The sequence below is a fragment of the Sphaerodactylus townsendi genome, linkage group LG04 (genome assembly GCF_021028975.2).
Source record: "Sphaerodactylus townsendi isolate TG3544 linkage group LG04, MPM_Stown_v2.3, whole genome shotgun sequence".
Classification (NCBI taxonomy): Eukaryota; Metazoa; Chordata; class Lepidosauria; order Squamata; family Sphaerodactylidae; genus Sphaerodactylus; species Sphaerodactylus townsendi.
The window spans coordinates 141,925,979-141,949,283 of NC_059428.1; the positions used below are offsets into that span (position 1 = coordinate 141,925,979).

General features: G+C 48.6%; 1 protein-coding gene across 2 annotated transcripts; it reads right to left on the minus strand.

The window, feature by feature from the left end:
- Nucleotides 1–5,922: 5,922 nt before the first annotated feature.
- Nucleotides 5,923–21,683, minus strand: CARHSP1 (calcium regulated heat stable protein 1). 2 transcript variants are annotated; one of them, XM_048495494.1, is made up of 4 exons: nucleotides 21,540–21,683; nucleotides 10,401–10,577; nucleotides 8,673–8,795; nucleotides 5,923–7,147 (listed from the first exon to the last, which is right to left on the minus strand). In XM_048495494.1, the coding sequence occupies exons 2-4, from the start codon at nucleotides 10,556–10,558 to the stop codon at nucleotides 6,985–6,987; spliced, it is 444 nt and encodes a 147-aa protein (XP_048351451.1). In that variant the 5' UTR covers nucleotides 10,559–10,577; nucleotides 21,540–21,683; the 3' UTR covers nucleotides 5,923–6,984. The 2 variants fall into 2 exon arrangements, with proteins under 2 accessions (XP_048351451.1, XP_048351452.1); XM_048495495.1 differs by lacking the exon at nucleotides 21,540–21,683 and adding an exon at nucleotides 20,516–20,534.
- Nucleotides 21,684–23,305: the final 1,622 nt, after the last annotated feature.

Sequence of the window (23,305 nt, forward strand, 5' to 3'; positions counted from 1 at the left end):
GTCTTTGGTTGTATAATTCTGTGTGTGTGTGTGTGTGTGTGTTCGTGTTCCTGCTGCAGTGGCTTTGAGGGGGCTGGAGAGGAATCTGGGCCTTGGAGAACTTGTGGGAGCGGAACCGCAACCACTTCCCATGCTTGGTGTATACTGGACTTGAGAGAATGGTTCTGAATGCCCCCGAAACAGCTGTGCACCCAAATGTTTCCAATTCAGCTTGTCCTGAATTTCAGACTTTTGCGTTGCTGTCCCAGCTTCCAGGCAAGGAATAATGGGGACTGTCGCCCCCCTCAGAAAGGGCTTGAACCCGCTGGCAAAATGACCACTGCCCAGAATTCTCTGGGCAAAGCTGGGGCCGCTTGTTTAAAAAGTTTCTGTGTGATTTCAACTAGTCCTTGTTTTTTTTTTCTGACCGGGTCTCTCCAGGCACTTGTTCTATATGGACAGCCTGCATGGATGGATCAATCTTCCTTTTCCCGCTGTTGTCCCAAAAATGATATATACATAATAGCTATAAAAGAGATGCACTCGGCTGAAATGGTGTGAAGGTTTTGGGATGGGTTTTGCAATGGTTGTGGCTTCCCTCCTTAAGAAACATGGGATAAGAAGTCTCGGTGTTCAGACTAACCTCCTGCTGCAGTGATCCCCATACCTCCCTCCGGGAAAACAGGAATGGTATTTGAAAGGGTTGAAGTCAGAACTTTAGGCACACGCATGTGAGTAGTTGCATGCAAATACCAATGACACACCAGTGCCCTAGCTGTTCTGAGAGCGGGTAGCTGCTGGGTGTGTCCTTCCAAAGGCAAAGGAGTGGAGTGGGTGGGGGTCTCTTGGCAGTCCTCTTGAAGGAGGTGGCAGGGGGTGGGCAAGAAGACCATGATTGTGCCTGAGCAGCAGGAAATAGCAATATAGGGGGAAAGGTTTAGGATTCCCCAAGATGTGGAAAGGTTTGCCAAAAAACCTCCCCACCTGCCATTTGATAGGATGCCCACAGTGGTGGGATTCAAATAATGTAACAACCGGTTCCAGTGGTGCAATTCAAATAACTGAACAACTGGTTGTTTACAAGCACCTCATTAACAACCGGTTCAGCCGAAATGGTGCCTGCTGCGTCCCACCACTGGGATACACTCCAGGGTCTTGCCACATATTGGGGGGGGGGAGCCCTGTGATCACAGCCACGGCAGGATAAGAGGCCACATCTGCGATATGCTGAAAGGTATGGGCTGTGTCCAGAGGTGGGATCCAACCAGTTCTCACCACTTCTCTAGAAGTGGTTACTAATTTTTTCAGAGTGCCGAGAAGAGGTTACTAAAGCAACCTCCCTGCCCAATAGGGACTGGAGGTGCGTGTGTGCATCGGCGCCACTGTTTGAATCCCACCACCATTGGAACCTGTTATTAACATTTTTGGATCCCACCACTGGATGTGTCCCTCTGAAAGCTGCACGGCTGCCATCCTTCCTCTTCCTCGTCCTCCTCCTCCCGCTTGAGGCTCTTTGGCCAAGGAGCTCCTGTACAAAAGGGATGCCAACAGCCCAGGACGACGCTTCTCAGGGCGCCGCCTTCGCACAAGACCGCAGGTGGAGGTTGCGGGGGACTCTGCTAACGTCCCTAGCCTCTTTGGCCTGGCAGCCAGTTTGGGGAATGTTGCCAAGCGACTAGGGCGCCGCCTTCGCACGAGACCGCACGTCAAGGTTGTGGAGTGTCAGCGCCTCTTTGGGAAGGGGAAACGGCTGGGGACGCTGCTGCTGCCCTCCTGTGGCCAAAGACGCGAACTACAAATGTGTCCCAGACTCTCGGCGCAGCTTTGCAAAGGGGCTCTTGCACCAAAGAGGCTCCGACGCTCCGCAACCTCGAGCTGCGGTCTCGAGCGAAGGCGGCGCCTTGAGAAACCCCTTTGGGGCCAATATCCTGGCTGGGCAAGGAGCGACTCGGCCGCCTCCCCTTCGTTCCTTGCTGTGTAGCGGGGGTGGGGGTGGGGTCTGAATTTTCTACGGCACTTCTGGGAACAGCCTTACGTAAATATTACATAAAAAGTATATATAACGGTCCCGGGGGACTACATTTTCTGTGACACTTCCGCGCACTGAGCCGGACAAGACTAGAAAACGGGGAAATGATTCTGTGTGGCACTTCCAACGCCAGCAGCATTGCAAAGGGGCTTTTGCGCCAAAGAGGCTCCGACACTCCGCAACCCCGACCTGCGGTCTCGTGCGAAGGCGGCGCCCGAGACTGCACCCGCTCTTCCGCCTTCCTCCCTCAGCCACGATTGGCCGGCGTCCTTGAGCACCTCTCGCTCCCTCCCGCTTTTGCAGCCGCCGCGCTGCACGGACCAGCCAATGACAGGCGAGTGGCGTGGCCGCCTCGACGCGGACTCACCTGTGCGCCCCAGCCGTCGCAGCCGATTGGCTGCGGCGCCTCAGACGTCACACGGCGGAGCCAACAGAGGAGGCGGCAGGGGGCGTGGCCTGCTCTGCCTCCTTCCACACGTGTCGCGGGGCGGAGGTGGGGGAGGCCGCGTCGCTCCATGCCCAGCCGCGATATCGGGGGCCTGGGCTCCGCCTTCGCTCGAGACCGCAGTTCGAGGTTGCGGAGTGTCGGAGCCTCTTTGGCGCAAGAGCCCCTTTGCAAAGCGGCGCCGAGAGTTTGGGACGCGCTTGTAGTTCGCGTCTTTGGCCACAGGAGGGCAGCGGCGGCAGCAGCAGCGTCCCCAGCCGTTTCCCCTCCCCAAAGAGGAGCTGACACTCCACAACCTTGACGTGCGGTCTCGTGCGAAGGCGGCGCCCTAGTCGCTCGGCAACATTCCCCAAACGGGCTGCCAGGCAAAGAGAAGGGGAACCAAAACCTTGGCTGCTCTGGGGGGCAGCCAAATGCTGCTGGATCCAGCTTACTGTCCTTGCTAATGTCTGTTTTGTGGCACAGCGTGGCCCATCCCTTCACCAGGATATCCAAAAAGACAGAAAACCTTTGGTAAACAATCATTTCCCTGGGAAAAGAAATAAATGTCTGTGTTCTGTCATCAGCTTCCCCTCCCTCCCCGCACCTCACGATTCAAGGAACTCCCCACCAATTTGTGTTTTTAACTCATCCCATCTTAACAAAGAGACATTTGGTTTCATTAATGCACAGGGGAACTGAGCCACGGGGTGGGGGGGCACTAATTCTGTGCTGATTGGGGCACAAGAGATGCAGTTGTGGGAAGGCTTCCAACCTCAGGGAGCACACAGAAGAATGAGGGTTGGGGGAGTCACAATGAGGGTTGGGGAAGTTACTTTGAGAGGGACGAATGGGACTCTCTGCGAGGGAGGAAGCACCATTTCCCTTTCATGCTCCTGCCACTTCCAAAAAGACAGTTCACGCTGAGCTCTTTGTCCTTTTCTCATACAAACATCACCTCCTTAAAATATTTGGAAGGGCCATGAATTTCAAATCACATGTCCCAGGAAGAAGAACTGCTGCGGTGGCTAAGGGTGGTGGACTCTAATTTGAAGAACCAGGTTCAATTCTCTACTGCTCCATATGTGGCTGATTCTTATCTGGTGAACTGGACTTGTTTCCCCACTCCTGCACATGAAGCCTGCTGGGTGACCTTGGGCTGGTCACAGTTCTCTCTGAACTCTCTCAGTCCCACCTGTCTCACAAAATGTCTGTTGTGGGGAGACAAGGGGAAAGGAGTTTGTAAGGCCTTTGATTCTCCTTACAGGAGAGAAGGGCAGGGTGCAAATCCAATCATCATCATCATCTTCTTCTTCATCATCATCATCATCATCATCGAGTTTATATACCGCCCTCCCCCGGATTAGCCTTCTTTTATACCCCACTCTTCTCAGCCTTAAAGAGTCTCAAAGCAGCTAACAATCCCCTTCTCTTCCTCTCCCTACAACAGACACCTTGTGAGACAAGTGGGGCTGAGACAGCCCAGAGAGAACTATGAGTAGCCCAAGATCACCCAACAGGCTTCATGTGTAGGAGCTTGGAAACAAATCCAGATCACCAGATTAGAGTTTGCCAGTGGAAACTTCCACACCCAAATGTCCTTATGCAGTACGAGAGAATCTAGCAAAACTAAAGAACCACAGGTATTCCTTTTACACATTTATTTAACTTACTTACATTTTGAATGCTGGAAATCTTATCTCTGGAAGTACACCACACCCCTTCAGTTCCCGGGAGTGACAGCCCAAAGTAGGCAGGTGCAGAAACTAGGGAGGGTCTCTAAAGAGCAACACAGATCCAGAGTTTAGCAGGAGATATTCTTGGAGTGGCTGATGGCGTTTGGGGTGACCCAGTTTGCTTTTGGCGTCAGAAGGGATTGAGGGAAAGGGGTGGCACTGCCAGGGGAGATCTGTGACAATTGTAGTTTTCCCACCCTCCTGTCGAAGCACACAAAACCAGGGCCAATATTTAGATATTTGAAATGCCAGGGCCTATATTGAGATGTTCTGAGAATCCCAAATCTGTGTCTGTGTTTGAAAGCTAAGTTTCTAGCCCTAATGAATGCTTCTGTGAAATGCTGCCAGGATTCTCAGAAGCAATTTTGATAGCCTGGCAGGTCTCTTTCTGCCTCCCTCCACTGCCCTTAGGGATAACTCATGAATTAAGATTTCAGCAATCACCAGGTTCACCTTTCAAGTGCGACATAAATGATTAACAGGTTCTGACTGCCAGCAACACCACCATGTGATGCTCCGGCCAATCCCGGTTTCACCCAAGAACACCTCAGAGAAACCAACAGCCATTTCCAAGCAGCCATGGGAAGACACTCAGAAAGGTCTGTTGCAATAACATCTGGCACACACTCACACACACACGCAAGTGTTTGAGGCTGTAAACAAGGCCTCGGAGAACATTTAATTTCCTTTTTTAGCCATTGCTGGCTCACGGGTCAGTGTTTTATCACCTGTTTAGACCAGATACAAACAGGCAAGCCGGGCACAGTGACTCTGTAAACAGTTCCAGTTCCGGACAGTTTGCCTTAAAAGTTTTGTGCCCTTGCGCACCTATTGTGCAACTCTGCTCCCGTCAGAATCCAAGCCAAAGGGGCTCATGTCACTCTGACATCTGCAGGAATCGACTTCTTAGAAGTCCAAGTTCACATGTGGAGGAGAAGCATTGGTGGATCCAGGCCAGACTGCAGGGAGGGCGCCCGCACTTTGGGGTTGCTCCCAGAATGGAGAAAACACAAAGCAGACAGGAGGAAGGTCAGAACCTTTCCCCCTGCTGTTCTGGTTTTGTTAGCAGGGAGTTCTTTTTAGACATCAAGAACTGGAGTCCTCGGGCAGCGGTTCGAAGCAACCCAACCACTTGGATCAATGCCCGCCACCCCAATTCTGCTGCAGGGGCATACAAAACTTAAAAAGGCTTTGAGGCCACCGGTCAAACCCTTTTGCCATGCGACTGTTTCGAGTACTGCTTTTGATTCCAAGGAAAGACATGACCAAGGATGGTACCAAATATCTGAGAAGACGCACTTTGCTGCCACCTTTATTCCAGCCCGGCCTGTCCCCCCAAACAAACTTTGAAACTCTGCCCATATTAGAGCGCAAATGTTCCCATTGGAAAGGACAAAGTGGCCAACTCCAGAGAACACTGCAAACAGTGCAAACTTCTTGCTCTATCCCCAAATAGTTTTATGGCATCCCGACACCAGACGCGTGCTTGTGCGCACTGCCTAACCTCTGAAGAGACCTTACAGCGTATCCTATTTGCCTGCTCTAGATTCACATAATTTAGACCTAGCTTTTTTCCTGCGCTCTCTCTCTCTCCTCTCTCTCTCCTCTCTCTCTCTCTCTCTCTCATGTGTAGTTTCTTCTGATACCTATTAAAGGTCTAGTTTGAGTTAACCATGGATATGTAAGAAACACATCACTGTAATTTACAACCAGGATGTGAATCTGCGTAGATGGACTTGGACACTTCCACACAATTCCAAGAACAGTTTTTAATTTTTTCCACCCCAAAGCAGCCAACTATGAGGAGCCTTACAAAGGAGCACACACTTTTCAGAAAATTATCTGTCAGAAGGCAAATCAACCATCCAAAATAAGCACTGAAAACCAAGAGAGCAAATTGGGTTTCTCTGCCGAGCTTTCTGGAAGTAGACATTTCGGTGGAGGTTAAACAGACACACGAAAAAGCCAGCGATAGAAGCATATTCCGCCATCTAAAAAAATGAACTCCAAATCCCGTCCAGATGGGGAAGAGACTCTCGATTGTGAAATATACAGACTTAACATTTGCTTCCTAGCTGGCACCGCAATGCTGTTTCATCAGCTCAGACATTCAGCATGTTTACAAAACATTTATATATGGTAAGTCAAGAAAGCCATTTTTCAGCTTTTGCAACCCCCACCCCACCCCAATCAGGCACAAAACAGAGAAGGGAAACATTCCCTCAGCTCAGGGGTTAAGCCAGCCCCATTGGTACAAATGCTGCAAGGAACCAGAAACCTGCAAGGCACCAAGGAAAGTAGTTTTGCAAAACCATTTCTGGTTTCGTGAAGGCAAAAGAGCCTTTGGACCAAGAAGGCCTTCCTCCTTTTGCCGCATCACTGCTGGGATCGACAACCAACTAGCTTTTGCAGACTCAGTCAGAGTTTCGGAGGGAAACTGGTGAATTGTCCCACAGATCGATATGCCGGTTCCTCGGCACAAATTCTCGAAAAATTAAAAAAACACTTTTATACATTGATGGGTTAAAGAGGTTTTGTTTTGGGTGAAAAACCCCGGGGCCACAACACCTGAAACGTTTCCTCCACCCTCAGCGCCTTCTGTTAGTGTCTTCTCTTTCAGATATTGTTGTTTAAATTTTTAAAAGCCTGAAAAACCACACAACGACAACAACCCGGGGTTTATCAGACCATCTTTGACCCCCTGTTATAATGTTTCACCTCACTCAATATACAGAAAGCTCAACTGTCACGCTCTGTGGTTGTCTAAAAGCTTCATCAAGCGTCCCCGGTCAATGTCACTCCCAAGGCGGGGCCCACTAGGAGCTGATCACGTGCCCCGACCAAGTCTCGTGTTTCGTTCCCGGAGCCAGGTGAGTAATGATGACCTCTACCGCTTGCAGCTTCTCGTTCTTGGGTGGGATGGGGCATACCTTGTAAGTGACTTCGTCGCCGGACACCATGACGTATTCCCCCTCGATGCTGTTGGGAGGGGAAAAAATACCACAAGCTTTCTACTATGCATTTGGAGGGGAAGCTAATACCCTGGAGGACAGGGGCAGAATTCAAACTGATCTGGACAGATTAGAGAGCTGGGCCAAAACTAACCAAATGAATTTCAACAGAGATAAATGTAGGATACTACACTTAGGCAGAAAAAATTAAATGCACAGATATAGGATGGGTGACACCTGGCTTGACAACATTACATGTGAAAGGGATCTGGGAGTCTTAGTAGACCATAAAATAAACATGAGTCAGCAGTGTGATGCAGCAGCCAAGAAAGCCAATGCAATTCTTGGCTGCATCAATAAGAATATAGTGCCTAGATCCATGGTGGCGAACCTGCTGCACTCCAGATGTTCATGGACTACAATTCCCAACAGCCTCTGATGGGAATTGTAGTCCATGAACATCTGGAGTGCCATAGGTTCACCACCACTGGCCTAGATCGAGGGAAGGAATTGTACCACTCTGCTCTGCATTGGTCAGACCTCACCAAGAGTACTTGGTTCAGTTCTGGGCACCACAATTTAAGAAGGATACTGACAAGCTGGAACATGTCTAGAGGAGGGCAACCAAAATGTTCAAAGGTCTAGAATCCATGCCCTATGAGGAGGGAGGGAGCTGGGGATGTTTAGTTTGGTGAAGAGAAGGTTAAGAGGTGACATGATAGCCATGTTTAGATATCTGAAGGGATGCCATGTCAAAGAGGGAGCAAGCTTGTTTTCTGCTGCCTCCGAGACTAGTCCAGCGGTGGCGAACCTTTGGCACTCCAGATGTTATGGACTACAATTCCCATCAGCCCCTGCCAGCATGGCCATGCTGGCAGGGGCAGATGGGAATTGTAGCCCATAACATCTGGAGTGCCAAAGGTTCGCCACCACGGGACTAGGACATGGAGCAATGGATTCAAGGTGCAGGAAAAGATTCCACCTAAACATTAGGAAAAACTTTCAGACTGTCAGGGCTGTTCGACAGTGGAATTCACTGCCTCAGAGAGTGGTGGAGTCTCCTTCTTGGGAGGTTTTTAAAGAGCGGTTGGATGGCCATCTAACAGGAGTGCTTTGATCATGTGTTCCTGCATGGCAGGGGGTTGGACTTGATAGCCCTTGTGGGTTCTTCCAACTCTATGATTCTAGGAAAAAAGAGGGTGGGTTCCATGATAAAAATGTTGTAATTATGCGAGCAAAGCATTATGTGAACAGAGCAGAGGTGAGCAACGTCCACCAAAGAAATCTGATTTCTGCCCAGTCCAAAATCTACTCATTAAAACAGGCAGCGCTAGAAACCAAAGCCCAATCTGCAAGTGAGAATTCTAGCAAGTTTCATTAGCATGGTTGGCAAACATAAGGAGCACTATTTGTACCCGTGGAAAGAGAAACTGTCCCAGTAATTGGGATTTTCCAAATGGAAATAGTATCAGCCAGTGAAGTCTAGAACACTCCTGACATTTGGCGTTTAGCAAAATCTGTGGAGGATCAGAACTTAATTCCGGAAGACTCACTCAGAGATGTGCACAAAAATATCTGGCCCGCCATCCTCCGGGGTGATGAAGCCGTGGCCTTTGGAACGGCAGAAGCATTTGCACGTGCCCTTGAAGGCGGGCCCTTGGGAAGCCCTCGCCGTCCTGAAAAAGGGAAGCAACTTCAGAAAGGTCCGAACAGGGGATTGGGCAGATAGCCAGAGGTTGCCTGGGCCACACAATCCAGAAAGAAGTCAGAAGGTATTCTCTGACAACTAGGAGTCTTCCCCGACTCTGGTTATTTAAAATTCTAAACTGGGTCATCGTAACTTGCACGGAAACCACATATGCCCCATCGTACACTTAGGCTGAAAAAATGAAATGCACAGCTATAGCATGCGTGACACACTACATGTGAAAGGTATCTGGGAGTCTTAGTAGACCAAAAACTAAACATGAGTCACCAGTGTGATGCGGCAGCCAAGAAAGCCAATGCAATTCTGGGATGCATCATAAGAGTATAGTGTCTAGATCAAGGGAAGTCATTGCACCACTCTACTCTGCATTGGTCAGACCTCTCACCTTGAGTACTGTGTTCCGTTCTGGGCACCACAATTTAAGAAGGATATTGACAAGCTGGAATGTGTCCAGAGGAGGGCAATTAAAATGGTAAAAGGTCTGGAATCCATGACTTACGAAGAGAGGTTTAGGGAGCTGAGGATTTTTAGTCTGGAGAAGCAAAGGTTAAAGGGGGACATGATAGCCATGTTTAAATATTTGCAGGGATGCCATGTCAAAGAGGGAGCAAGCTTGTTTTCTGCTGCCTCAGAGACTAGGACCAGGAGTAATGGATTCAAGGGGCAGGAAAAAAGATTCCACCTAAACATTAGGAAGAACTTCCTGACCGTCAGGGCTGTTCGACAGTGGGATTCACTGCCTCAGAGAGTGGTGGAGTCTCCTTCTTGGGAGGTTTTTAAACAGAGGCTGGATGAACATATGTCAGGAGTGCTCAGATTGTGTGTTCCTGCACAGCAGGGGGTTGGACTTGATGGCCCTTGGGGTCTCTTCCAATTCTATGATTGTACGGTCAGCCGGAACTGGTAGCTTTTCAAGTGCTTGGCAGCCCATTTCTTCAGAGCTAAGCTGGTCACAGAAACAAGGAGTCAGTTAAGAAAAGAGCGACTGTTCTGGATTAAACCAGCGACTCCTCTATAAGGCAACAATAGGCCTACAAGGAAAGCGGGAGGGAAGAAGTTTGTAAGCCACTTTTGAGACTCCTTTTGGTAGAGGAAATGGGATATGAAGTGGGATATAAATCCAAACTCTTCTTCCTTCCTTTCCTTGGTGGTCTCCTGACCCTGCTTAGCTCCTATAGCCGTGGTGGCGAACCTTTGGCACTCCAGATGTTATGGACTACAATTCCCATCAGCCCCTGCCAGCCTAGCCAATTGGCCATGCTGGCAGGGGCTGATGGGAATTGTAGTCCTTAACATCTGGAGTGCCAATTTCCATCAGCCCCTGCCAGCATGGCCATTATTTATTTTTTTATTTATAGGAATTTGCATCTGGTGTGCCATAGGGACACCATGGCTATAGAAGCTAAGCAGGGTCATCTGGTGGCCATGCTGGCAGGGGCTGATGGGAATTGTAGTCCATGAACATCTGGTGTGCCATAGGTTCGCCATCACTGTTCTATAGTGTGATGTGATCAGGGACGGGACACGCAAACTAAAATGGCCCACGCCTCCGTTGACCGCCTTCGATACTCACGCAGAACATGTACGAGTCCTCCGGGTAGGAAGCGGGCTCGGGATGAGACAGCCGCGCATGGGAGAAGGTGAACGGTCCCTCACGCGATGGCCTTCGGGGAGCCTGAGGACATCGGAAGATGGAGAGCGCTCGCGTGGGGAGGCTGACTCGGAAGACATTCTTGGTCCCAATGAATATCTAAGGAGGGAAGACCAATGAGCTTTAATCAACACAGAATCCTTGAGTGGGAAGGGGCTCCTTAGAGGCCTTCTAGTCCAGGGGTAGGGAACCTGCGGCTCTCCAGATGTTCAGGAACTACAATTCCCATCAGCCTCTGTCAGCATGGCCAATTGGCCATGCTGGTAGGGGCTGATGGGAATTGTAGTTCCTGAACATCTGGAGAGCCGCAGGTTCCCTACCCCTGTTCCAGTCCAACCCTGGCTCAAGGTGATCCAAACCTGGAGCATCCTGAATGGATAACTGTCCAGTTTCTCCATGAAGATCACCTCTAAGATCACCAGGTCGTGTTTAAAGTGTTGGTTTTGACCTTTAAAGCCATTCACGGACCTGCATACCTGAGGGACCGCCTCTCGCCATATTGTCCTGTTAGGCCCCTCCACTCCTCGGAGAAGGACCAATTGGTGATCCCTGGCCCAAAATTGATCAGGCTGGCCTCTACAAGGGCCAGGGCCTTTTCAGCCCTGGCCCCTACCTGGTGGAACAGGCTCCCCAAGGAAATCAGCGCCTTGCGAGACTTGCAGAGTTTTCACAGGGCCTGCAAGACAGGCCAGTTCCACCAGGCATTTGGTCAGCCTGGTTAGGCATATCTATCAGTCCACCTTGGTCCTGCCCGTAAGGGCACGTAGGGGTGGGGGGAGCTTTGAGAAGAACATGGCAGCCATCTTCCAGCATTTCTTTACGCTGGTTTCTGGTTTCTATCAAGTATGCACTGGAAGGCATTTTATGCTGTGTTGGAATGGATGTTTTAAAATTGTTGTTCACTGTCCTGAGCTCTGAGGGGGAGGACGGTTTATAAAACTAATAAATAAAATAAATAAAAAATAAATAATGCAAGGCAGCCCCCCCACTTCCTCAGTTTTGACTCCATTCTCTTTTTAAAAAAATAATCTTTATTCATTTTATATAAATTGGCAACATAAGCAATAATTACCATCTATCTAACCCTAACACCATTCCCACCACAATTTGTGAGATGGTTTCCTCCCCTTTTGTGTTATATTATTTAACCTATACTATTTACTTAAACAAAAAACCTTCTTACCTTCTGGCTTTATTCTATCTTATTTTCACTACTCATTTAAAATTCACAAATATTTCCCCCTAACCCTTCCTCTCCTTCTTCCCTTCACCCACCTCTATCCCTCTATTTCCCATCTAACTAACCTTAATTATCCATTTAAATTATTGCTAACTTTAAACACAATTAAACACATTAAACAAATTTATTGAACACAATTTGGATCAGTCTAACTGCAGACTTCCCCCCTAAGCATTCCACTTCTGCTTACATTCAATAAATAATTATAGACTAAAGCTTAACCTACTACATCTGTGTATGGTTCTCCAGTTGCACAGTGGCAGATAGGAAGGCGCTCCAAAGGGTGATCACTACTGCACAGAGGATTATCGACTGCCCTCTCCCCTCCTTGGAAGAACTCTATAATTCCCGAAGCCTAAAGAAAGCCCAAAATATTCTGAGAGACCTGTCTCATCCAAAACACTCTCTTTTTGAACTGTTACCATCTGGTAACAGGTCTATAAAAACTAGGACAAAGAGGCTTAGAGACAGCTTCTACTCTAGAGCTGTGGCTATGCTGAACTCCGTGGCTTCGTATTGATGTGTTTGGGGCTGTGTAGGGATGGGTGGAGGAAGGGGAAAGTGAGGATGGGGTATGAGTCTGAAATTGTGTGCATCAAGGAATGCTGCTGTAAATTTTGTTGTGCGTGCACAATGACAATAAAATGCTTATGCTTAGGTGTAATTTATTTCCTTATCTAATTCTTTCCCATTTAAATACAATTCTTAAACATTTGTCAGTTGTCTCATAGAATTACGTCTTCTAATAGTCTCTTTTTGCTTCCCTCCTCAAGATATCGTAGTTTTGACTCAATTCTCAAAATTCTTCTTATTAGGACGTTTTTCCAAATCAACCAAACCACCTTTCCTGGATCGTCTTGTGCCAAGGAGAAGCAGAAACATACACCTTTCTTCTCCTCCGTAGAAGAGCCCTTTCAGATCTTTCAACAGGGTGATCCTCTGTCCCGTCTGTCTTTTCTTCTCCAGGCTAAACCATATTCCCTTTCTTCCGCCACACTTCTAAGCATCACAACAAACCATTTTAAAAGGGAAAAAAAGTTTCACAGAATTACACTTCTGTTGGAAACGGCATCCATTTTTCCAGTCGCTGACGTGGGATGCCAGCCACTGACATCCTCAGCCACAGATTCCAAATCCACGAGAATTTGAACTCTGCACGCAAGGAGTTTGACTCCCTTCAGTGGAGATACTTTCCTGTCAGTCAGCCGAGCTGAGCAGAATATGGTTAAAACAGCTTCCCCCCAATTTGTCAAGAGCAGCTCTAGCGGATCTGTCGGTTGATTTGTGTAGTTTTTGGCCCCCGCGGCAATTCAGCCCCGCTCGAACGTACAAACGCCAACCAACAAAAACTTCCTGCCGTTGTTGTGAAACTGCCTCCAGGAAAACACAGCCCGATGCAAGGAACAGATCTCGGGTTGAGACATCAGCTCCCATCCAGAGCAGCTCATGAATTTTGCAGCAGGTTTGCGCCACAATCTTTCGACAAATAATGACGTGCCACCTGATGGCGAAGCAATTTTCCACCCTCCCTGCCGTAGTAAGTAGAACTGCGAAATTTAAGCGGACTCTTCAGAAGAATGACGGCTGAATCATCCCTTTCCCTCCAAACATGGTGAACCATAGAAGGGCTGAGAAATTAACAGAGTGGTAGCCAAGGTCCCTTAAGACAAAGGGGATCTCTGCCACCACGCCTCCCCTCAGGCCCCATCCGCACATGTCAATTTATTATTACAGTCAAAGACCAGCAAATTACAGTCAGGGACCGACAAATTCTATACACACTCTCAACCTTGTAATTCCCAGTGTAATTGTAATATATGAAATACCCTAAAATCAACACTGAGGCCTAATTTGTTTCACTTGTCCCATACATACAGTAACTTAGCGTTAAAATACATCCAGTCCATAACTTAGCATTAAAAAATCCAATCCATAACTTAGAGTTAAAAAAATCCAACCCATAACTTAACGTCAAACTAACACCGATCTATAACTTAGCGTTAAAATGATTCCAATCCATAACTTAGAGTTAAAATGGAGTCAATACTCTAAGTTAAAATTAGAAATTTGTATATGCGTGGGCGTGCCTACTTATTATCTGTCGGCCTGTCTGCACTCCCATTTGTTCGATTCTCGATTAAAAATAATAATAGTAATAATATTAATAATTAATAATGATTGTGGAGCTCATATATTCACATATCTGTATCTCTAATACAATATCAGTTGCCTGCTCACTGGTCTGCGTTTCTTTATAACAAATGTACAAAATTTGGCAACCAGTCTAGACCAGTTTGGATTTTTGTCTTCCAGGAGCTTCCTTATACATACATTTGCTGGATAGCCCCTGAAGTTATTTAATATTGGGTCTATTATTTTGGCTCTTATTTCTCTGAAGTGACCATCCGCACATGCAGAATAATGCACTTTCAATCCACCTTCACAACTGTTTGCAAGCGGATTCTGCTATTCCGCCCAGCTGCAAAGTGAATTGAAAGTGGATTGAAAGCGCATTATTCTGCATGTACGAAAGGGGCCTTTGGGAACCCTGAGGAGGAAGATACATTTCTCCGGCACAATTGGCATCCTCCCACTTCATGCGAAGAAAAAAGTCGCTAGCAGCTTTCTTCAAAGGTCGCTAGTAGCTACGAACAAACCAGCGCTAGTGGTAGCGAGGATGTTCAAGCAGAGTTCTTAGAAAGGCCGTTTCTGAGATTGAAACAACCCTTCAGTTCCAAAGGTCTAGTACAAGCTGCTTCAAGCACAGCTGCTAAACAAAACACCATAAATTAAGATGGAAAAAAAACTATACAGCTTGGTGTAGTGGCTGAGAGCAGCAGCTCTTATCTGGTGAATTGGGTTTGTTTCCCTGCTCCTCCACATGAAGCCTGCTGGGTGACCTTGGGCTAGTGACAGTTTCTTCCAAACTCTCTCAGCCCCACGTACCTCACAAGGGGTCTAGTGCGGGGAGAGGAAGAGAAGGAGTTTGTAAGTTGCTTTGAGAAAAAAGCAGGGTGTAAAACCCCACTCTTCTTCTTAATTTGCATGACTGCATACAGATTACAGATATAGCGTTTCCTGGTCTCTTGACAGGGATCAGTTTTGCTTTTTAAAAAAGACTATAGGATCACAGAGCATGAAGCTCGGGAGATGTTTTCACGCAAACTGACAGGCCTCTGCTTCAAGAATTGCTCTGCAGGAATGCTGAAGAAAAAATGGTCAATGAAGATTCAAACGTCTGTGGGAGTTTCAGTCTAAACCAGCATTATCTGTCAAAACCGACTTTTAACAGGCGGCTGACATCCTGTCTTACGGCTCGAGCCAAGGAGAAAACAACCCCAGTGCGCAAAACAAACAACAATCGATTGCAGCGCGCCACACGTCTTTCCACCTATCTGACTGACGCGGAGCTCTCTTCCGCAAAGCCCACGGAAAAGAGACAAGCACTCCAGGAGATAAACATTTACGCTGCTGCCTCCGTAACGTGCTGCCCGCCCTGCAGAGCTGTTTATGTGCGAAGGCTGCTCTGGCAAAGTGCCCGCGCATGGGCCTGAGTCACATCATCACCAGGGCTTATCCAGTTCTCTCGCCCTCTGCCCTGCTCACGTGAAACTCAACACAGCCGGCCAACAAAAGGCGTTGTTCCGGCCCCAGCCCAGAAATAAAAATATGGATTTCTTTTTGCTCTCCCTCCAAAGCCTGCTACAGGAAGAGATTGTCAGGAATGAGGTGCAGAAACACTGGTCCAGTAACCAATTGCCACTGGAGAAACAGTCAGACTGGGGGGGGGGGGGGGGGACAACTAAAAATGGCAGAAGTATAGCCAAGGAAGCCCTTGATTCTGGCACGTTCAGTTTCATCTTCTAAAGTCTGTTCCTGAGAGCCAGCGTGGTGTAGTGGTTAAGAGCAGGTGGATTCTAATCTGGTTTGATTCCCCACTCCTCCACCTGAGTGGCAGAGGCTTATCTGGTGAACCAGATGTGTTTCTGCACTCCTACATTCCTGCTGGGCAACCTTGGCCTAGTCACAGTTCTCTTGGAACTCTCTCAGCCCCACCTACCTCACAAGGTGTCTGTTGTGGGGAGAGGAAGGGAAAGGAGCTTGTCAGCCACCTTGAGTCTCCTGACAGAACGGAAAGGTGGGGTATAAATCCAAACTCCTCCCCCTCCTCCTCCTCTTCTTCTTCTTGGGACTGGAAAATTCCTGCAGGTTTTGGGCCCAGATCACACCTGCCAAGTACTGCCAACTGCACACACAGGTAGATCCTTCACTTCCACTGTTTTATGGTTGGCTGCAATTGGGGGCCTCAAACATCCAGCCCCTGCTGGAAGGAGCAGGAAATCGATTTTGAGCTTTTTCCCTGCCTAAAAGCAAATGGGGCACTTGGGTGCCTTGGCCTCAATAGGTATCGCCTTCTCTCAGCACTTCCTCCTATAATGTCTGGGGCCAAGCCACAGAAGCCAAAAAAAAGGGAAAACACACCACATGTGGAGTTGAACGCCAGTTTCCTTCCTTTTTAATTTTTGAAGGTTTCTAGTCCTGGAGGTCACGAAGATATGAACAGAAGACAAACAGGTTCTTGGTTTTCCCTGCTGCCAACCTCCAAGAGAATGGTTTCGTCCTTAGTTAAGTGGCATCGCGCTTGCCCTACATCAAGAACCTCCCATAGCGTTTTTTAAAAGTTGAAGAACAGGCCCGGAGATGCCACACACAGATCTCCTGTATTTACAGGCGTTTGGTCCCGAGACTTCCACAGCTCAAAGGAGGAGGCGCCTAGAAATGTGTCCAGAGAGACCTCTGCCTTCTCCGATTCCAAGCGTTTAAATAATATTTTCCAAACTGTAAGGACTAGTAACTTGACCCCCAAACAAAAGCATACCCTAAGTTTCCAGCAACGAAGCAAGTAAGATGTTCCCAAAGTTGGGAAAATTCTGTACCAGCACTTCTGTGCCCTTCGCTTGGCCTCATTAGCTGTGATGTAGCTTTGAGGAAAGATGGGCCTAAAAACACAGGAAGAAGCTATCCTTTGAGGGTCTCTCAGGCCCCTTCCGCACCTGCAGAAGAATGCACTTTCAATCCACTTTCAATGCACTTTGCAGCTGGATTTTACTGTGCGGAATAGCCAAATCCGCTTGCAAACAGGTGTGAAAGTGGATTGAAAGTGCATTCTTCTGCAGGCGCGGAAGGGGCCGTAGTGTTGCGAGAATCACTTGGCCACTCAACAACCACCTTGCTTCATGAAAAGGGATCACTCCAGACGCACAGCCCAAAACCCTGAAGCAAGAACCGCAGGTCACAGGGGACGTCCCAGTTTGGCGCATTCGCTGTGGGGCAACACAGGGACCGGCAGATGGGTCCATCTACCCCTCGAGGGCTTTCCATTTGGCCCCTGATGGCATACCTCAGCTACTTTCCCATGTGGACGAGGAAGAGTTTCGTGGCACCTCCGCCTCCAGCCGAGTCACCTCTTTCGAGTACCCATCAAAGCAAAGGACCACACATTTCCACTGACAATGTCCCATGCTTTTCTCCTTCACTCTCCCAAGAGGACGTGGAACCATCTCTGAAGAAGTTGAGCCGCTGCGTTTGCAACCGTGCTCTCCAAAATGTGCTCTATTCTCCACAAAACAGTCCAGAAAGAGCATCCTATAGCACACCCAATGACCTTTGACCCAGTTTTCTGGAAACATTTTTCTTGGCCCCTCTGAAGAGCCGGGCTGGTTCCCATCCCGCAACAGGCCTCTTGAAATAGTGACAAGGACATACTGACCCCATTTTTTTTGTTCTCAAGTCTCAATCTCCCTTCACAACGTTCGGCACGCTCCGTCCAATTTCACCGCAAAGGCCCTGTGAGGTAGGCCAGGCTGAGAACAGGGACTGGCCCAGCGAGTCACAGACTCAAGCGTGGCCTTTAAGGCCATCTGTCCTAATCCCCAGATCAGGGCTGAAAATCCAGAGCTAGCCGAGGTTACCCCGTTAGCGTTGTGGCTGAGAAAAAGATCTGAACCTACTCTGCAAACCTTTCCACCCCCCTACACGAATCCTCGTGCCAGGAGAGATGCGCCAACGTCCTTACAAAGTACGGGATTGTTCTAGCAAAGACAGAGCCGAACATGAAGGAATAACAATGTCCCATGGGACCTCCCGGGAGTATTTTTCTCACTGCGGGATGCCGGCTGGGTTCAGATATCTCTGCAGAAACTCATCCCTGATTCATCGGATAATCTTAAGCGGGGAATTGTTTAACCTCAGCTTGCCTATCCCACAAGTGGTTTTCAAACTGCGCTCAAGGGAACTCTGGAGAACACGAAACAGGACAAAAACATGTTTACTGGGATTCCAGCCGTCTCAGGCCTCGCGCAAACGTCAGTGTGAAACCAGCTCCCCTAAAGGTTTCTTCTGCGCATGAGGCTCGAGGAATGGGACCTGTCTCGCTGGAGAGAATTTCAAATTTGCTCCAAACTGAAACAGAGATGCATGCTATGCCCCTGAGGGGTCCGTCGGCTCAATTTCTCCACCTCTCCCCGGATCTTATGTTGCTTAATTCCTGCCAGTAGTAGCAAATCATACACGGCAAGAAATCATGACGCTGGGAAGTATCCTATGCATTATGAGATGAAACGCAGGGATGCCCTTTTCAGCGGTAGCCGCAATTCAGACTGTAACCTCGCTGTTAATTTCCATTTGGGGACCAGAAAAGGAACGCGACCCTGTGGAAACATCCCTGTGGAAACATCCCTTGTTTGGATCGACCAGTACAGGCAGCAACCGTCAAGACAACAGAAAAGTGTGTAAGTCTTGTAATGTGGCAATGCAACTTAATGTTATAAGTGAGGCAATCTCCCCACGAAACATCTGATCAGGCAACCGGAATTAGCTGGCCTCCAAAGGTTCTGTGGATGACAAAAGCCCTCGATAGAAATTATCCACTTGCTGAAATCAGATTATTTGAACTCTGCAAAGCCCTGCGGCAGTATATAAAAATGGACAGTAAATAAATAATGTTTACCAAACACCCGCGTACGGCAGGCTGGTATTTTTGTCCCCGTTTGACAGAGATGATTGCAGAGGCCAAGAAAACAGGTTGGTGGCTGAGGCCAGTTTGGGGCGATAGTAAAATTGTTTACCACAATCATGGGTCAGACCTGAGGGAGTTTAAAAGCCTGAACTCTGTGAAATCTGAAGGCAACTCTATGCAAGTGCAGGATAAGATCTATGCCTCTGGGGCTTTGTTCTAGCATGAAGTTAAGGCCGGACACAGAAAAAATGTTTACACCTTCATTTCAGCTCCCTTCTCACACACACAGACTTGAGATGGCAAAAAGCGCTGGACATATTGACAACTCTATACAGCAAACCTCTCCATGAAATGCACAGCAAATTCACACACCTTCACAGACACACCTGTGCGTGTGCATCAGGGTGTTCTCAGGCATTTCCAATGTGTGGGGCCCCTTCCAAACGTGCAGAATAATGCACTTTCAATCCACTTTCACAATTGTTTGCAAGCGGATTTTTCCATTCCGCACAGTAAAATCCAGCTGGATTGAAAATGGATTATTCTGCATGTGCGGAAGGGCCATGAATGTGTAAATATATGGAAAGGGGAGAATGGCAGTTTAACAGCACAGCCCTAGTGGTGTTTCAATCCCACCCCCCACCGCCCTCTGAAGCTCAATTCAGCACGCATTTGTTTCCCCAACTTCAATTTTATCCTTACAACGACCGTGTGAGGTGGTTTGGGTTGATAACAGGTGACCAGACCAAAGACACCCATTACATTTCATGGATAAGTACGAATCTGGGTCTGCGTGGGCCTACTCTGACACTTTGAAGCAGTTAAGGCATGATGCATTTGAAGCTCAGATAGGGGGGGGGGGGGATATGTGCCCCAATAATGATGAACCCTTTCGTGGGTAGGCAGAAGAGTTTGACAAAGGCACCTTGTGTGTCTTCAAATGTCACGAACAAAATATGCATGACACCTGACTCGAACAATTGCAGGTGAATCACAGAATCCATTGTTAGGAGAACTTTCTGGAGAAATTTCTATGCTTAATTGGCTTTTTCCATTCTTAAAAACCTAGAGCAGGAAACAATACTTTTCCTGTTCGGAGGAGATGGCAGCCCTAAGAGGCAGATTAGGCTAAGAGTCTGCGGCTGGCCGGAGGTGACCCAGTAAGCTTCCACGCAATCGGTTGTGGTGGGTTTTCCGGGCTGTGTGGCCATGGTCTGGTGGATCTTGTTCCTAACGTTTTGCCTGCATCTGTGTCAGGACAGCCTGACACAGAGAGAAGTGTGTCACAGAGAGAAATGTGTGATACACCTCTGTGATACACCCCTGAAGAGGCTGGCCACAGATGCAGGCAAAACGTTAGGAACAAGATCCACCAGACCATGGCCACACAACCCGGGAAACCCACAACAACCAGTTGAACCCAGCCGTGAAAGCCTTCGACAATACATTCCACGCCATCATTTAAAAACATATATGTGTGTGTCTTCTGTCCTCTCCTGCGGCTCTCTACACAGAACCGACAACCTAATACAACTAACTAGCAGTATCCTACAAAGCTTAAAGACAACCGGAATAACCAGCACAGCACCAGATAAAAGCCAGAAGAGAGAGGCGAATGCAAATAATTTCGAAATTAGCTGTATAGATCTTGTTTCTCAATTGAAATCTAGAATGGTGGAGAGAAGGGGTAAATTGCTGACCCGGAAGTCTTGGGTTCACACCTCCCCTCGGCTATAAACTCCAGCTTTGGGGCAGCTGCTCTCTCTGCACCTGACCTACCCTGCAGGGTTGTTGTGCAGCTACAACAGGAAGAGCCACGCAGACACCTCTCGGTACTGAAGAAAGCTCATCTGGTTGGATGTCTGCCTGCCAGCTGTTTAAGAGAACCTGAGTGGAGAGAACGGAGGCCAGGGACTGTCAGTTTCTTGAGAGGGTGTTTTGGAGGAAATGGCTGGCTGGGTCTCCTCTTCCTCTTGCAGCCAGTTTGACAAATTTGGTTCCCAGCCCAGGCCGGAAGCTCGGTGGGGCTCTTTCGGGGCTAAGATTTGTGGCTGTCCCACACACTCACCCCCTTCCCGGTCACAGCAGAAAAAGCAAGAGGGGCTGCACATGAAACCTTTTTGCATTGCGTCTGGTTGGAATTCCAGCTGGCCTTGTGTTGTTGACACAAATATTTGGGGATGCTTTCTTGTGTGTTTTTTTTCCCAACTGCGCGCCAAGAGCTTCCTGCTCCCTCCAAACACCACAAACCCCGGGCAACTTCGGAAAAGCCCCTTTGGAGAACTTCGGAGTCAACCAGATTCTCCGTTTCCCAAAACATTTGAGGCTCTTGCTCTTTATCAACCCCCCCCCTCTAAAAAAAACTTTATATTGCAAAGTCTTCCTAAAGAGGCCAGCTCCCACCCCCGCACACGAAGCGCATCAACCTGCGCACATGGAGCCCCTCAATCACCGTGAGCCCCCCCCCCCCGCCACCAAGAACTGAGGGGGGGCCGTCCTTTTCCTCTTTCCAAGCTCCGATCCCCCCCCCCTTCAATTTTTCCTTTGCAAAACACACCCCGCCCTTTGACTTTCTGCAAACTTCTTTCTCCCCCCTACCCGGGGCAAAAACCTCTCGCAAGCTTTGCGGCGCCCCACCCCGCAAGATTTCTCCGCCTCCTCCCCGCTGGGAAACCTGTTGCAACTCGGGAGTAAACCCCCTGGAAAAGCATAGGGTGCCTCCCCATTCTCTCTCTCCCCCCCCCCCCCCCCCTTATTTAATGGGGATTCCCAAACTGGGCAGCAAAAATTCAGGGCAGCTTACCGGAGAGCGGGGGGAGGGGGTCTTTGTCAGGGGCGCTGCAGATCTCGGTGCTCAGCTGCGGAAGGTCTACTCGGAGTAGCAGCGGGGAGCGGTTGAGTTCCCCCACCCACCAAGGGCGGGGCTGCAATCGGAGCCCCACCCTCCGCTGAGGCCACCCAGGGAGGGGGTGGATGAGAAACCAGAGGGCGGAGCAAATGTCCATCTTGTTTGCGGGGGGGAGCTTCAAAGGGTTGGAAACGATGTCTATTTGCACCCCCCCCCCAAAAAAAAGCAGGATTAACTGTGAAACATAGATACACTGAAAACATAACTAGATGAAGACTTTGGAATAGTCACGTTGAGATTTGCATGGCATTCTCATTGCTTTTTTATTGTCAAGGTTTTTAAGTGTCCCTAAGCATGTGCAAAGTGCCTCCTTCCACATCTAGGAGTCCCACCGTTCCAGATGTCTGGGGTGAAGTGAGCTAGGTGCTTCTGTTTGTGAAAAGCGACCCACCCAACTGGCATCCTGACATGGGTTTCCCATGCTAAGTAGTGCTGACTCGGGCAATGCGTGGCACGCACACTGTGCCCATGCTCAGGGGCAACCATACCTGAGTGTGCATTCCTTGCCACCCAAAGATCCTTGTGTTGCTCTTGCAAACCAGTTCTAGGGCGTGATGCTTCTGAATCAAAGCTGGGATTTGGACGGATGGGATGTTGGAGATCCAAAACAAAAGCCAGGAGTTGTCACACCTAAAAGAACACATCTATCCCTTAAAAGGGCAAGATTGGGGCATGGTAGTAATCCTATTAACAAAATTTGAGATTAATTTTAGGTGCTTGAAGTGGAGAGGGAATGGAAACCAAATTGCCACGTTTCCTGAAGGGGCCAACAAGCACGTGGGTTGCCCCCTGGGTTATTTTTTACCAGTTGAAAAATCCCTCTCTTTCTTGGCTTGATTCATACTTATCTCTTGAGAAAAAACGGGTCTGCTTTCTCTCCAGACTTGTTTGAGCGCAGCTACGCCAATAACCCAAAGTCCCAGGCTGTAAAATCAAATCAAGAACAAATCACTCTGCTCAAACAGGCTGAGTTAATAAAACGCAAGCAAACAGGACAGAAAAAGCACACAGTGCAAAACACAACAGTCTGGAATGATATTGACAGCGCTAGGAACACACCATAAAAATGGGAATCCCAGGTGTCAAACTCACGGCCCTCCAGATGTTATGGACTACAGTTCCCATCATCCCCTGCCAGCATGATGCTGGCAGGGATAATGGGAACTGTAGTCCATAACATCTGGAGGGCCCAAGTTTGACACCTATGCCTTAGATAAAAGCTGGGTTAATGCTTTGGCCTGGTGCAGAAAGGACACATCAGGTCAGTCTCTATAGGGACAGCACTGCAGAGGTGAGGGGTCACCACTGAAAAAGCCCTGCCACTAGCTGCCCACAGCCTCAACTCTGAAGGCACAGAAAACAGGTCTTGCGAGACATGCGGGATCTTATGGGTGGAAGCAGGTCATCGAGACCACTTTTGGGGCTTTCACCAGTGCTGTGAACTTGGCCCAGTAATTGATGGGCAGCCAACACAGATCTTGGCTCATCTTCATCCTGGAAAGAAGTGACTAGCGGGGTGCCACAGGGTTCTGTCCTGGGCCCAGTGCTTTCATCAATATTTTCATCAACAACTTGGATGAAGGAATAGTGGGCATGCTAATCAGAGAACACCATGTTAGGAAGGGTAGATAATACCCAGAGGGCAGAGTCAGATTTCAAAA